Source organism: Gossypium hirsutum, chromosome A10 (genome assembly GCF_007990345.1).
Source record: "Gossypium hirsutum isolate 1008001.06 chromosome A10, Gossypium_hirsutum_v2.1, whole genome shotgun sequence".
Taxonomy (NCBI): Eukaryota; Viridiplantae; Streptophyta; class Magnoliopsida; order Malvales; family Malvaceae; genus Gossypium; species Gossypium hirsutum.
The window spans coordinates 74,493,449-74,508,948 of NC_053433.1; the positions used below are offsets into that span (position 1 = coordinate 74,493,449).

The 15,500-nt window shown below is 35.1% G+C and overlaps 1 protein-coding gene across 8 annotated transcripts; it reads left to right on the plus strand.

Annotated features, from left to right (window-relative positions):
- The first annotated feature begins 728 nt into the window (after positions 1-728).
- On the plus strand, positions 729-15,208 carry LOC107902060 (DNA topoisomerase 3-beta). Of its 8 annotated transcripts, none has more exons than XM_016828327.2 (15): positions 729-952; positions 1,082-1,138; positions 2,447-2,550; positions 3,008-3,101; positions 4,080-4,179; positions 4,524-4,767; positions 9,458-9,620; positions 9,709-9,828; positions 10,532-10,611; positions 11,646-11,924; positions 12,170-12,338; positions 12,418-12,546; positions 12,663-12,875; positions 12,973-13,152; positions 14,315-15,208. In XM_016828327.2, the coding sequence occupies exons 1-15, from the start codon at positions 926-928 to the stop codon at positions 14,972-14,974; spliced, it is 2,619 nt and encodes an 872-aa protein (XP_016683816.2). In that variant the 5' UTR covers positions 729-925; the 3' UTR covers positions 14,975-15,208. The 8 variants fall into 8 exon arrangements, 7 of the variants coding, with proteins under 7 accessions (XP_016683816.2, XP_040935283.1, XP_040935284.1 ...); XM_041079350.1 differs by lacking the exon at positions 729-952 and adding an exon at positions 3,242-3,386 and having other exon boundaries at positions 1,118-1,138; positions 3,013-3,101; XM_041079349.1 differs by lacking the exon at positions 729-952 and having other exon boundaries at positions 1,106-1,138; positions 3,013-3,101.
- The last annotated feature ends 292 nt before the right edge of the window (positions 15,209-15,500 follow it).

Sequence of the window (15,500 nt, forward strand, 5' to 3'; positions counted from 1 at the left end):
AAGAATGAAATCAACAAATCTTTTGACCACCTTTATTAGGTCTTTGCCAGGTCACTTTATTACTGGCCTTAGCCATAAAATGGGACATATTGTTATACTAATCGAGAGCTCAAACCCAGGCCTGAGACAACCAACAAACTAAAATGATCAATTCCTACAAACGCATAGATGCATTGAACACTAGTCATAACCCTTCCCATAGTTCTTCCTTTGTCTTGCAAGTTGGAAAACCTTACCAATTTGAAACCAACACTTTAACCTATCCTCCTCTCTCAAAGATATATACAAGGAGCTTATCAAATTTTTTAAAATTATTATTAAAGGTTTGATTCATACAAATTGAGTAGAATAATTAAAATTTTAAATAAATTTATTTTGGATTTTGTATCATATTTATCATGTAACACCTATGCTATTATTTAAATTTTTAATTAAGTTTCTGTCATTAATCAACCAAACATCAATTCATTGAAATATGATTAAAAAATAATTATTTATATAAAATAAGTGAAGAGTCTTTTTATATTTTTTTAGGAATGTTTTTAATAAAATCAATAAAATTAAACAATTTGATATTAAACATTCAACCTTTCCATTATAACGAAACATTTCTTTCATTTTTATGTAAACTTTTAAGTAATATAATCAGCAATAATCAATACTAATAATATAATTATAATATTTATTCCAGATAATATATTGAATTTTAATTCTAGTGGGGAAAAAGAATCCCGACACCGGATCATCTATGGGACGTTTGGACCGATATGGGATTAATAAGCGTGCTAGGGGATAGAGAGAATTTAAACTAAAAACTACGTCGTTTTTCTTCGCGATGCCTATTATTTAGAGCCAAAGTTGAAGCTGAAAAACTCAACAAATATAGTGGAACTGGAAATTGGAAAAATCAGGTTTAAATTCGAATATGTCTTCGCCTCCCAAAGTTCTAATGGTAATCAATCAAACAAAGCTTTTGAAAATTTTCAATTTCAATTTCTTTTTGCTAAATGCATAAAATTAATCATAAAATAAATTTCTTCATGCTTATTGTTTAAGTTGATTTTTCTCACTGCTTTTACAGGTGGCGGAGAAGCCTAGCATCGCACTCTCCATTGCTTCCGTACTCTCTCGTGGCCAGGTATGCTTAAGCTCTCTCTTATTTTGTGAAATCCCCTTGTAATTATTCTGATTCTGTAAATTTGAACTTTGAAATATTTAATCTTGATTAGGTTTCTTCTTTAGGATGTTATTGACCATTGACTTCATTCCGAGAGCAGACATTCGAAAAGAAAACGAAGTTTAGAGAAATAAGAAAATGTTCTATATTTATGAAGATTTAATTAGTTCCATTAATTTTTATTTTAGGCTACGTAAGTTAAAGCAAATTATTGAATTTTATATTAGAAAGCCCTTTAAGAGAATGTTGGCATTGCCTTCTTTTGAATTATAGAAATTCAATCAATGTTTTCAAGGGCACGAGGCACACTTGAGGCGCTAGAACCTCTATATGGCATGAGGCGTGAGACGCAAAAAAAGCGCTCGCCTGCGTAAACCAAGGCGCAAGCACATAAATATAAATTATATGTAAAATGTAAAATGTACACAAATTTTAATATAATTCAATTTATAAATTCAAAACATTGTTCAATAGTTTAAGTTCAATAATTTACTTAATGCATTGTAAAATAAAACACCATAAGAACGAAATTAAATATCATCATCAGAAACTAGCTCTAAATTTCCTTCATCTTCATCTTCTCTTGAAAAGTTTTAACTTTTAAGAGTTAACTAGGTTTTTATATAATAAAATTATGTCCATAATTAATTAAAAATGTCATTTATTATATTTTATTATATTTTTGTTTTATAAGTCAAAAAAAAAAAAGAATCACGGGAATGGAGAATGGAATGGCTCTTTAGTGAAGTGCACTTTTTTTGCGTCTGGCTTTGCAACAAAGGCGCCTGAAAAGCGCACCAAGTGCTCGCCTGATCGAAGTCGCCTCACCTTGAGGCGGCAATGGCCATTTGCGCTGTGTCTTAGTACCTAGGTTCTCGCCTTGACATCACTGAATTCAATCAATGCTTGATTTGTTTGATTCTCCTTCTAATATTTGTTCTTGAGCTACATTACTAATGGCTTCTTTTTTGAATGAACAATAATCTGTTTGGAAAATTCCATACCCCTTGGTCAGTGTTGGATTTGGTTTAAAATAACATTTAGTAGAAGTAATGCATAGTGCTCTTATGTGTCGGATGCAATGCTAAATCGATCTTCTTTTCCTTTTTCTTTCTTATATCAGTTTCATTTTAGCATATTAGTACTAATCATGAAGCATTTCATGTTTTGGTTAGGATACCATTGTCCTTTTTGTAAATGCTGTGCCAAATTTTCAGTTTTTGCCATTGAATATTGCTAGTTACTTACAAGTTCTATTACATTTGTCAGATGTCAACAAGGAAAGGTAGTACGGAAGTCCACGAGTTCAACGGGAAGTTTCTTGGCTTTCATGCCCATTATAAAGTTACTTCAGTTATTGGACATGTATTCAGGTCTTTTTTCTCCCTGAAAAACTGAAAAAAAAAAAGATTATTTTCTTTTGGTTTTCTTGTCTTATGCTGACTGCCACTTGAGGTTTTATTATATTTAGGTGCCCAGAATGCTGATGCTTTTCTCCTTTTGAAGTTATTTTATGTCTATTCTAGTTAAAAAATAGTATGACAAGGCTTGAGTGAATATTTTGATACAGGAAAAGACATTACGTAAAGTTTGACTCTTTTGATTCAGGAAGAACATATGCAGCTATATGGTGCAGTGAAATTTAGTCTAAGCAATATTGCAATTTACAGTTTGACTCCATAACAAAATGGCTTGTAGATGTTAGAGAACTGCTAATTTTGTTTGTTACTTTTTTTATGTTTACCTATTGTAGCCTTATCTTGTATAATTGATTATCTTGATTCCTGGTGATGATATTTTTTTCCTTTTTTCTTTATTGTACAAATCTAGTGTAGATTTTCCAGCGTCTTACCAAGACTGGAACGCCACTAATCCTCTGGACCTATTTCAAGCTTCAGTTGTCAAGACAGAAGCAAACCCCAGGGTATATAGTCTATGTGGCTTCCTATCTACCTTTATAATTTTCTACTTTGTTGTTCTTTTTAGTGATTTTTGTGTCAACTTGGCATTACTAAAAGAATTGTGTTCCTATTATCATGACCTCAGCATTTCATGTGATGGCAGTAGTTGACAAATATGTCTGAATTCCGGGATGTATCTCAGCAATTTAGTGATGGAATTAAAAGTGTCTCTCTTCCTGCCATGGAAATGCCTACGCAAATTCACAGATTAGTTTATTATTATCAGATATGTCTGCCTTATGCACTTAGTGAGTGAATGAAAATTTGCACTTGAATTGTAAATTAATTTCATATATGAGTTCTCTAAAATTCATGTCTCGTAAGGATTTGGATGTAGTTTAACTTGGAATGTTGACCTACTTAAACCTTCCAACCTGCTGTAGTCTGATATGGACGCTTTAATTGCAATAGGAGTATTTAGTTTTATTTATTTATTATATCAGGTTTTACTAAGAGTTTTAGTTTTACTATATTAGGTTTTTGTTTCCTTCATAAACTCTAAGTTAGGAATTCTATTTTATGTCAATTAGGACTCTTTCCTTTGTTATTAACAGTCTATAAAAGGCTGCCAATATGAAATAAAGAGGAAAGCAATTATTCTATCAAAAGAAATGTTATTATGAGAGGGGGTTCAGTCAAGGATGAATCTGCCCTTTTGAGTAACCATAGGTCGAAGCAAGAATTCTTTCTCGTCTAGACCTGTGACTAGATTTTACGCCAAGGCGCATACCATAGTCACAGTGCATAAAGTATATGACAGTAAACCTGATAGTTGGAGTTGGTCGGGCAAACAAAAAATTTGTTTCTCCATCACATTATGGTCCGATCTGCATTTTATTTCTTGGTGACGAGTGTGTTTAGCTCCTTGTTCTGGTGCAATATTTCTTAAGCAATAACTCCTTTTTAAATATAAATTTCTAATAACTTTTTTGGTTAATCAGGCTCATATTTCTAAACATTTAAGTCAAGAAGCGCGTGGTTGTGGTTATTTGGTACTATGGTTGGATTGTGATCGTGAAGGAGAGAACATTTGTTTTGAAGGTATATATATATTCTTTTTGCTTTTTGTAGTTCCATGTACATCACTGTGAAGTTTGTTGGTCCATGAACTTATCAAATTATTAAGCGAATTTATGAGAGGATAAATGGTACCATGTCTTATTCCCTGTAAATTAATCTGTATTACTGTTTTATAATTACTTTGGAAAAAGAAGAAGAAAGAACAAAATTATTTGTTTTTCCAATTGTGATTATACTGAAAAGTGATGTACGGGTTTTCCAGTCTTTAAATGTATGAGATTTCTTGCACATACATTCAATGACTGAATTACAGATTTGCATGTCTTCTTATTTAACTCATTATCATCATTATAAATTTCTTGCAGTCATTGAATGTACGAGATTTCCAGTGAATGAGGCAAAGAAAAGGGTTTATCGTGCTCGGTTTTCTTCTGTGACTGAGAAGGACATTTTGAAGGCTATGGACAACCTGGTGGAACCAAACAGACACGAGGCACTTGCTGTGGATGCTCGGCAAGAGATAGATTTGAAAGTTGGTGTTGCATTTACACGATTTCAAACTAGTTATTTTCAAGGAAAATATGGGAATCTTGACTCCAGGGTTATCTCGTTGGTTCTTTCACCTCTCCTATCATTTTTTAGTTCTTTTTCCATTTTTTTCCTTGGGGTTTTTATTTGCTTAATAATTTTATGCCCACAGAGAAGTTTGTGCGTGTCAGTTCTCATTTGCTTATACCAGAGTCGAGGATTACATCGTAGTTCTATTGGTGATAATATTTTATTGACATATGAATTAGTCATTGCCTTATATTTCTGCCCTTTCTATTTTGATAATGTAGGGTCTATTTGGAAGGACATGTGAGGTTTGCTCTAGTGAGATTGGAAACAATGGTCGTGCTAAAATCAATAGTAGGATACATGCTTGAATACAAAAGCAACAATTGCAGTGAGTTGAATTACAGGGAGAAGAGAAAACGATTATTAGATACATTAGTGTTGGAATTCCTTAAATTAAGCAGATTTTCTACATTAGTGCTAGGAATTTCCTTGTACTATTAGCCATAATCAAATTACTAATTTTTAGGGATAGGCTAATTTCTAGAGATTATTTCCTTTTTTATTTTTCCTGCTATTCTTTAAAAAGGCTGTATTCAGATTAGAAGTAAGAAGAGAGAATCATTCTTCTTCCTAAAACTTGTTCATGGTATCAAGAGCATCAGGAATCCATTTGATCCTGCTCTTTCTTCTCTTCTCTTGTTCTGTTTTTCTTTGTTAGAAACCCTACTCCCATGGGTGACACCGAAAATTTCTCTGAGACTGAGATCTCAGAAATAACTCAAAATCACAGTCAAGGAATCCCACAAGGTGACCTTAACTCTTCTCTTATAATCACAAATCATCGATTAGATGGAAAAAATTTTCTGCAATGGTCACAATCTGTCCTTATGGTTTTTCGTGGCCGAGGAAAAATTGGGTACATTAATGGACAAATTCCTCGACCAGCATCAACAGACTCTGGTTATGCAACTTGGGAGCTTAACAACTCAATGGTTATGGCTTGGCTTATAAATTCGATGGAAGGTCATATAAGCCGAACGTATCTTTTTTTCAAAACTGCCAAAGAAATGTGGGATGCAATCAAGGAGAATTACTTGGATCTTGGAAATACTTCCCAAGTATTCGAGATCAAATTAAAGTTGAAAGATATTCGACAAGGAACACTTGAAGTCACTCAATATTACAACAACCTAAAGATCTTATGGCAGGAGTTAGACATGTATTATGAAGTTGATTGGGGCGAGGGCTTGGAACACACCAAGTTCATGGATCATCTTAACAAAGAACGTCTCTATGAGTTCCTAGCAGGACTAAATCGTGATCTTGATGAGGTCCGAGGACAAATACTAGGCAGAACCACACTGCCAACCATAGGAGAAGCATTTGCTGAAGTAATGAGGGAAGAGAAACGGCGTCTTATTATGTTGGGAGACGCAAAAGAATTAAAACCATTGACCGTAGCTGGTCATCATCCTTCCGAGAACTCTGCTCTTATTTCAATAGGCCCTCAATCTCAAAGGTTCAAAGATGGAATTGATTCTGGTTCAAAAAGGCCATGGTGTAGCCACTGTAATCGGGTTGGGCATACCAAGGAGAAATGTTTCAAACTCCATGGCTATCCTGAAGAAAAAAAACAGAAAGAAAACAAGGCAGCAATGATATCTACTACTGAAGAAGATGCTCAGAATGTTAGGGTAATCAAAACTCAACTTGAGGCTCTTCATAAACTACTCGGGACTCCTACAGCCAGTTGGTCACTAGCTATTCAAGGTACTGCTTTAAATACTACACACGAACCTATCACAACTTCCTGGATACTAGACTCGGGTGCATTCGACCACATGACAGGTAATCTAAGTTTGTTTCACACCTATTTACCTTGTCATGATCACTCTCAGTTTCGCATAGCTGATGGATCTTACTCGCCGGTGGCTGGAATGGGGACAGTGAGACTTACTGAAAATTTTTCCCTTGATAAAGTTTTACATGTTCCAAATTTTTCCTGTAATTTACTCTTAATTAGCAAGCTTACCAAGGATGAAAAAGTACTTGCTGAATTTTCTGCTTTCGGTTGTGTGGTTCAGGAACAGGAATCGGGGAAGATGATTGGCACTGCTGAAGTTAATGATGGCTTATATGTTTGGAACAAAAACAGTTCAAAAGAAGGGATGGCCTTATCTACATCAAAAGACGATTCTATCATGCTATGGCATCGTAGACTAGGACACCCGAATTTCATGTACTTGAAGAAACTGTTTCCTCTACTATTTCTAAATAAGAAAATTAGTTCATTGAACTGTGAAGTTTGTCAACTGTCTAAACATACTTGTGTCCCTTATCCTTTGAAACCTTATGTTCAATCTCAACCTTTCTCTTTAATTCACAGCGATCTATGGGGAGCCAGTCGAGTAAAAAACATCACAGGGGCTAGGTGGTTCATAACTTTCATTGATGACCACACTAGAGTTTGTTGGGTCTATCTCCTTAAAGAAAAATCCGAAGTCTCTAGAGTCTTCAAAAATTTTCATTCAATGATTCGAACTCAGTTCAATTCAAATATTCACACCCTTAGAACTGATAATGGGAGAGAGTACTTTAATTCTATCCTAAGTCCTTATCTTTCTGAGCAAGGAATCATACATCAAAGTTCTTGTCTTGACACCCCTCAACAAAACGGGGTTTCCGAGAGGAAAAACAGACACCTTGTAGCCGTGGCTCGTGCCCTTATGTTTACTATGGGTGTACCAAAGTATTTATGGGGAGAAGCTGTCCTCACTGCTTGTTATCTTATAAGCCGACTTCCATCAAAGGTATTAAACTTTCAAACACCTTTACATACTTTTCAAAAAAATTTTCCCTTGTTTCGTGCTCCTAATCTCCCAACCAAAACATTTGGTTGCAAAGCATTTGTCCACAACCATCAACCTAACCGATCTAAACTTGATCCTAGAGCTCACACTTGTGTCTTTATTGGTTATTCACCTGCACAAAAAGGGTACAAGTGCTACTCTCCAACCTTACACCGGATGTTTGTGTCCCTTGATGTTACTTTCTTCGAAAACGAGCCATATTTTTCAGCCTCTCATCTTCAGGGGGAGATACTTAGTGAAGATGAGACCTTGAGCAATCTTCTCATTATACCTCAAGACTCTATCAGCCCTACCACCACTACAAAACCTGCTGAAAATCCTACAGCCACTGTTATTCCTGTTTTGGAACCTGTCAGCCCTACCACAACTACAAAACCTGCTGAAAATCCTACAGCCACTGTTATTCCTGTTTTGGAACCTGTTTTTCCTATCTCCACTGTTCAGCAACAAGAAACAAGGGTGATTAATCATACTAATGAAGAAAAACAGCCCACTCATTCTGAAAAACAAGGAAAAACTCAGGGACTTCGTGTATACTCTCGGAGACATCAGCTGCCTGAGACCGAAACAGCAGTGCCTATGCCATCTTTACCCAAGGACTGTCCTGAGGAAGAAGTTTCTCCTCCATCTTCCATCCATCCTCCAATTGCAGTAAGAAAGGGCACTAGGAGCTGCAGTCAACATCCCATTTCTCGGTTTGTATCCTATGGAAACTTGTCTAAATCCTACAATGCCTTTGTTTCTAATGTTGACTCTGTAGAAACTCCAAAGAACATAGACAAGACTCCTATGGAACCCAACCTTAAATTAGGAACTGATAAGGATGGAGAAGAAGTAGACAGGGGGAGATATCAACGGAATAAACATTTGGAAGCTGCCTACAGGATATTGAGATACTTAAAAGGGACTCCTGGTAAGGGGTTGCATTTCAAGAAAAATGTTCGAAGAAATTATGGGCAAGTTGGGTTTGATTCACATCTACACTCCAGCTTGAGGGGGAGTGTTGGAATTCTTTAAATTAAGCAGATTTTCTACATTAGTGCTAGGAATTTCCTTGTACTATTAGCCATAATCAAATTACTAATTTTTAGGGATAGGCTAATTTCTAGAGATTATTTCCTTTTTTATTTTTCCTGCTATTCTTTAAAAAGGCTGTATTCAGATTAGAAGTAAGAAGAGAGAATCATTCTTCTTCCTAAAACTTGTTCAATTAGATTAAGATGTGTGTATATATAATAAGTGAATAAAAAATATTAAAATTTTAATAAGACATAAAATAATAAAATAAAAGTTACTAAAATTAATAATTTAAAAAAGGAATAAAATTAAAAATTGTAAAAATAGTTTGGGGAAAAAAAAGTAAAAGGGAGTTTTCCCCCTCCTCTGGCGTACCTTGAACAACCAGATCTTTCTTTCAGCTCCCACCCTTGTTTCTTTGGCCATTAATTAACAGTTATTTCTTAGTTATCCTTCATCATTACTAGTGTCCGCTTTAAACTCAAGCTCCATTGATTTAGGGCGCCCCATGCTGAACATACAGAAACGTCATTCTTGGTGTTGTTTTACCTTTGCTTATTCACAATTTTTGTTTTCTGGATATTGATTTAGCTAGCTTCTTTTCTAGATTTCTTGTTCTGTACAGCTATCTGCAAGTTTATGGTCTTGCTTATTTTTATACTTTTAGCCTTTCATTTTACCTTTAGACTAGGCAATGTTGATTGTTTTCTTTTTGCTTTGTCTTCTTTCTCTAGAGTTACACTGACTACTATCCCATAAAGGTGGTTTGTTTATTTTTTGCTTCGCAGCAACTGATAATCTTTTTGGCCAACTTCGGTGCACTACATAATCTTCTAATTAATTGCTTATTCCAGCTATGGACCATGTCAAACTCCTACCCTTGGGTTTTGCGTACAGCGTTATCTGCAAATTAATACTTTCAAACCTGAAAAATTTTGGGCATTACATCCTTATATTATTCAGAATGGTTATGAGCTCCAGCTAGAATGGAAACGTCAAAAGTTGTTTGACATAGATGTGAGTCCTTGTAAAAAAAGAATTTATTGATGTTTCTCTTGGAGTTTTAACGAGCTATGCTAACTGATGATATTTGGTATATTTTCAGGTTGCTATGATGTTTCAAAAGTTGGTGACTGAGGATGGAATTCTTGAAGTAATTGTTGTATCAGAAAAACAGGAAACTAAAGGTCGACCTTCTGGTCTCAATACAGTAAATCTTTTGAAGGTTAGAAGAATTATGAATTGCTCTTATTTTTTTACTTGTAAAAGTAATTTTCTACTTGATTCTTGAATAGCTGCTTAAAAGAACTGTAAATTACTTCGGACATGTTGGGTGGACCATATATGGGTATAAAAATCTTTGCTTTTTATGGCTAGTTGTTACATGAATAGCATATTGATGTATCCAATGAGGAAAGAGTGAATGTAGATTGCTTTCGATCACGTAACATTCTTTTTGTAAGATGTTCTATTGTTGCATGGCTGATTCCTTATGGACAAATTAGATCTTGCTGAATTTTCTGTTTTTGTAACTATAAGATCTAGTGTGACATTGTTGGTGTGAATGAAAATCATGGTTAAAGGCATGCAGTTTGAAAGATATGGAGAAAATTTGTGGTTGCAATGTGGGCATTTGGCATTGCTATGATTAAAAAGAAGTGTTTGTTTGAGATAAAATGTCCAATATCAGCACACAATGTTAAGTTGTAAAGAAAAAGGGCAATAAAAGTAATTGATAACAGAAGCAGGTATCTTAACATTTGCTTCTGCTGTTCCTCAAAGCGGCTTTCTTCTAAAAAATTATTGAAAATTTCAAATTGGTAATCCCAACTTTTTGGACCTTTGGAAGTAAATTTTTTAGACTCTTGCATGGTTTACACCATAAGTAAATAAAATATATCAGGATAACCCTTCTTAATTTTGTTCAGGTTGCTTCAAGTGCATTAGGCTATGGACCTCAGACAGCCATGCAACTTGCTGAACGCTTATACACTCAAGGCTTCATAAGGTCCTCTTCTCTCACTGTTTTAGATTACAATGAGTTTCTTTGTATCTTTGCTTATGTTGAAATTAAATATTTGAGAGATGAATTTTAGAGGGATTTGAATAATTTTCACTCATACAAAAATATGATTACATAGGTATTTATACAAAGAGAAAAATCTAAGGCAGGTAAGGAATGATATACAATCCCTAATTTACAGAGAATGGAAGAATCTCATGGCTGTCAATATTGGCTTTGAGCAGCTAGGATTCTAGGCTGTCAACAGCTTACTGATTTTGGCTATTCCATTGTAATTTGTTATTATGAAGAAAGCATATAGATTCTGTATCGATATTCTTGGATATGACCTGTTGAGTCTTTGGAACTGGTGTTAAATGTTGTTGCTAAAGATTTAGCTATTTAGATGACTGATTTTTTTAATAGAATGATATTAGTTTTACCTAGACTCAACATAGGGTTTGGAAATGAAATCTGGATGATTTAGTACTTCTGTTGCATTTATATTTAATTGATGATTAAAGTTCAGTACTAAACTCTGTTTTGTGGTGACTGTAAGACTATATACTCTGAATCTTTTTCTCTTTTAGGGTTGTCAGGATTGGTACAAAGCATTGTGTGTGTCTAGGTTTAAGAGGGTTGTCTTGTCTGGAGCTTAGTTCTATGTCTCCTTTTGATGGAAGTAGATATACACAGGCATGCATACTTTCATTGTATTGTTTAGACTATACAATAATAAATTAAAAACTATGTGATTAGTCTTTATATACCTAACTAAATCATGGGTTAATGGTTTTCTGAATTTGCAGGTGCTTCCTTAACTGATGTTTTGGAGCCTTGAATGATGAAAATTAGGGGTTATGGTTTAGATTCATTAATTACTATTCCTGGTTCTAATACGCATGGTTAAGAAAGTATTACGATAAATAACATTGTTGCATTTTACTTCATGTATAACTGCATTTTATTTTGTACTTCCATTGTATTCAGTAGTAATTGTTTTATTTATTTATTCTCCTTTTGGAATTTTGGCGGTTTAGCTATCCGCGAACTGAAAGTACAGCATATCCTTCATCATTTGACTTCGAAGGCACGCTTAAGGTACTAGAGAACAATCCATCATGGCGTGATTGTGTCCAAAGACTGCTTGCTGAAGGTTATCATAAACCACGGACAGGAACAGATGCTGGTGATCATCCTCCTATAACTCCAATGCGACCAGCAACTGAGGATGTTCTTGGGAATGATTCTTGGAGATTATATCAGTATATCTGTCAACATTTTATGGGAACTGTGTCTCCTGACTGCAAATATGTGAGGTAATAGCCTAATGCGTATTCTTGTTTATTTAGTTTAGTTATTTCCAGCAGTTTCTTATATCCTATTGTGATCAATGTAAAAAATGAATGCAATTGGTGCCACTGAAACATTCTGTGGTTCTAATGCATGATTAGCCATCTTCTCATCTGTTGATTTGCCACCGAAACATTTTGATTATTATTGGTTAATTATATTTTATTATTCGCTTTTCTTTCACAATATGTATCTTTGCTGCCTATTTCAGGACAAAAATAGAATTTTCAATTGGTGGAGAATTCTTCCATTGCATTGGGCAGCGTGTCACAGTACAAGGATTTACATATATTATGCCATGGTTGGCCATAAATGAGAAAAATCTACCCCAGTTTACAAAGGGAGAGAAAATTGAAGTTTCAAGAGTGGAGTTATATGAGGTAATATATGCAGTTCCATTTAGCGAATCATCAAGTGTTCAAATATTGATACTGATGCCCGATTTTGTAAATTCCTTAGGGTGAAACTTCACCTCCTGATTATCTCAGTGAGAGTGAGCTCATTTCTCTAATGGAGAAGAACGGGATAGGCACAGATGCATCAATACCTGTGCATATAAACAACATATGTGAACGGAACTATGTTCAGGTTTATAAATTAAGCAACTAATTTAAGTTTACCCTTGTGATGGTTAGCATTGGTATGCAAAATAGTTTAGTTTATCTTTGCACGAGATTGATATTTCATTCTTACTTAAAATGCAGGTTCAAGCTGGTAGGAGGTTGGTTCCAACTACTTTAGGCATAACATTGATAAGAGGCTATCAATGTATTGATCCGGATCTTTGTTTGCCAGACATACGCAGTTTCATTGAGCACCAGATCACTTTGGTTGCTAAGGGTCAGGCCAATCATTCTCGTGTTGTGCAGCATGTACTCCAACAATTCATGCAAAAATTCTGTTATTTTCTTCAGCAGGTTTGAGAGCTTATGTTACTGATTTTTATGATTGCTTTTGGATATTGTAGTTTAGAATTATTTATTCATCACTTTAACTCCCCCCTTCTTTTTCCAGATAGAGAACATGGATGCATTGTTTGAAGCACAATTCTCTCCACTAGCTGATTCGGGGCGTAATCTTAGTAGATGTGGTAAATGTTTGCGGTACATGAAGTACATTTCTGCACAACCACAACGTATGTTTTGTGGCACATGTGAAGAAGTTTACTATCTTCCTCAAAAAGGCACAATCAAGGTAACACTGAAATCCTAGACCTTTTCAAAATTTATATTTTCACTAAAGCATGTTTTGTGTGGATGTTAGTCCTTGCATATAAGTGGCACATAGATTTTGTGTTTGCGCAAAATCCTTGTATTAGAAGGAAAACTAGTTAAGCACTATGGTATATGGTAAATGTCTTCCCTTAGCTTGCCTAGTTCATCTTCGACTCCATCCCCCCACCTTCTCGCTTTTTCTTTCATTTCCTCCTCTGCATGGTTTGATTCTAGAATGTACTACTTCCTCATCCAAACTTGTTTCCCTTATTGGCTTTTTGGATCAGACTAAAATAAGTTTGATCATTATTTTTAATAACATCTTAAATAAATAAGATTTACAAATATAGAATTTCAAAATTTCCAGAACGTATTTCTTAAATTTTAAATTCAGTATGTTTTTAAAAAGATGTTCGAAGTTGAGTTTGGTAGATTGAAAAATTCACACACAAGGACCTTTTTGATCTAACAAAAAATGATTAGAAAGGTCAAACACAATGGAGCAGAGGGAGCAATACGTAACTTTAGGCGCCTGGTTCGTCTTCTCTCTCTTGTTCCTCTTGTAAAGAAACCTATTTGAAGGTGGGGCATCCCAGTGACATGACAGGAAAGATTGAACTTGTTATCTCTAGCCATGTTGGTCTTCTGAGTGTACAATACTAGTCTTTGATTTTTTTAAAGAAATTAATCTATAAGAAAATTAGAGCTGAATGTAACTTATGCATAGCAAATGTGATTCGATTTGATTAGTCTTTTTCTTTCAATAGCTTGATGTGCCGTACAGAATTGCATGGATTATAGTACTCTAGACTTGGTAATTTTGAATAAGATACTAAAACATTGCACAAACATGACATATTCAATAAAATACAACAGTAATAAACTTGACATCTTTAAACACGGTAACTTAATATTTTGTGTTGAGCTTGTATTTACACAACTGACATGCAAAAGAACGCAAGCAATGACACAAATATAGACGTGGCCACATATTGTGTGGCAATGTTTCAGATCTTATAGGTTGTTTTGAAAGCTGATGGCAGGAAAAGCCTTATAAGTGGTTGTATTGTCATGTCATCATATCTATATCATTGACTGTGCTTAACGTTGTCCCTTCTGACTTACATTTTAATTTTCTACAGTTGTACAAGGAACTTACATGTCCACTGGATAATTTCGAGCTTTTGATCTTCTCCTTGCCCGGTCCGGAAGGCAAGTCATTCCCCCTTTGCCCGTACTGCTATAATAGCCCTCCATTTGAAGGAATAGACACTCTCTTTGGTTCTGCAAAGATAGGTAGTACAGGGAAGTTGGGGAAGGGAGCAGGCATGCCGTGCTTCCTCTGCCCACACCCCACATGCCGACATTCTGTGGTGGCCCAGGGAGTCTGTGCTTGCCCTGAATGCAGCGGAACACTAGTTTTAGACCCAGTAAGTGCTCCGAAATGGAGACTGTATTGCAACAAATGCAATTGCCTTGTCTTACTCCCCGAGGGTGCTCACCGCATTGCCACCACCCGAGACCGCTGTGCTGAATGTGACTCAACAATCATAGAGGTAGATTTTAATAAGAAAACAACTCCTTTGGAAGATGGAGCTACATTGCATACTGGTTGCATTCTTTGTGACGAGTTGCTTCATTCACTTGTGGAGGTGAAGCATGGTAAATCATTTAGCCGAGGCTTTGGTGCAAGAGGAAGAGGCAGAGGAAGAGGAACAGGTAGAGGTAGAGGTGGATATAGGGGAACAGGGCGTACAGCTGGAAAAAAGGTCGACCCTAGAATGAGTTTCCGAGATTTTTGAACTGTATTTTCTGTTAACTTTGGCTTTCAAATCCGTTGGTTTTTTAGCTGGAGAAGTGTACAGTTGTGTTTTTTTTTTTTTTTTTTTGCAAGTAGATTCCTGCTGTGGCGAATCTATATCTTCAGTTCATGAAAAGAAGTCCTTAAAGAACCTAACATTTTAGGCCACAGTCAAAATTACTCGAGAATTTTTCCTTTCTGAGGTCTCAGTTTGAGAATTAACAAAAATTATTTATATTTTGTGGGTTTTTTGTACCATTATTGTGTTTAAATTAGTTCATATTATAGAATTTTTGAAATAATTGTGTTATTATTAATTTTGTCATGTTCATGTATTGGTATCATATTTGTTTTTATATTTGTAGTGTCGTGTTCATATCAGGTACTTGTATAGGATTGTCGGAGCTGCTAATAGTATTGGATTATTTAGGTTGAAATGATAATATCATTCATGAGCTCCACATTACTATTTTTCAATGGAAGACAATAGAGATGATCCATTAGGTGTGATCTACTCTAAATTCCGA

Bases quoted from the DNA above. Each gene is read 5' to 3' on its own strand.
- LOC107902060 (XM_041079344.1), top strand. From the start codon at position 5,448: ATGGGTGACACCGAAAATTTCTCTGAGACTGAGATCTCAGAAATAACT. The intron at 11,925-12,169 runs GTAATAGCCTAA...TGCCTATTTCAG, and splicing joins CCTGACTGCAAATATGTGAG to GACAAAAATAGAATTTTCAA. The intron at 12,876-12,972 runs GTTTGAGAGCTT...TTCTTTTTCCAG, and splicing joins TCTGTTATTTTCTTCAGCAG to ATAGAGAACATGGATGCATT.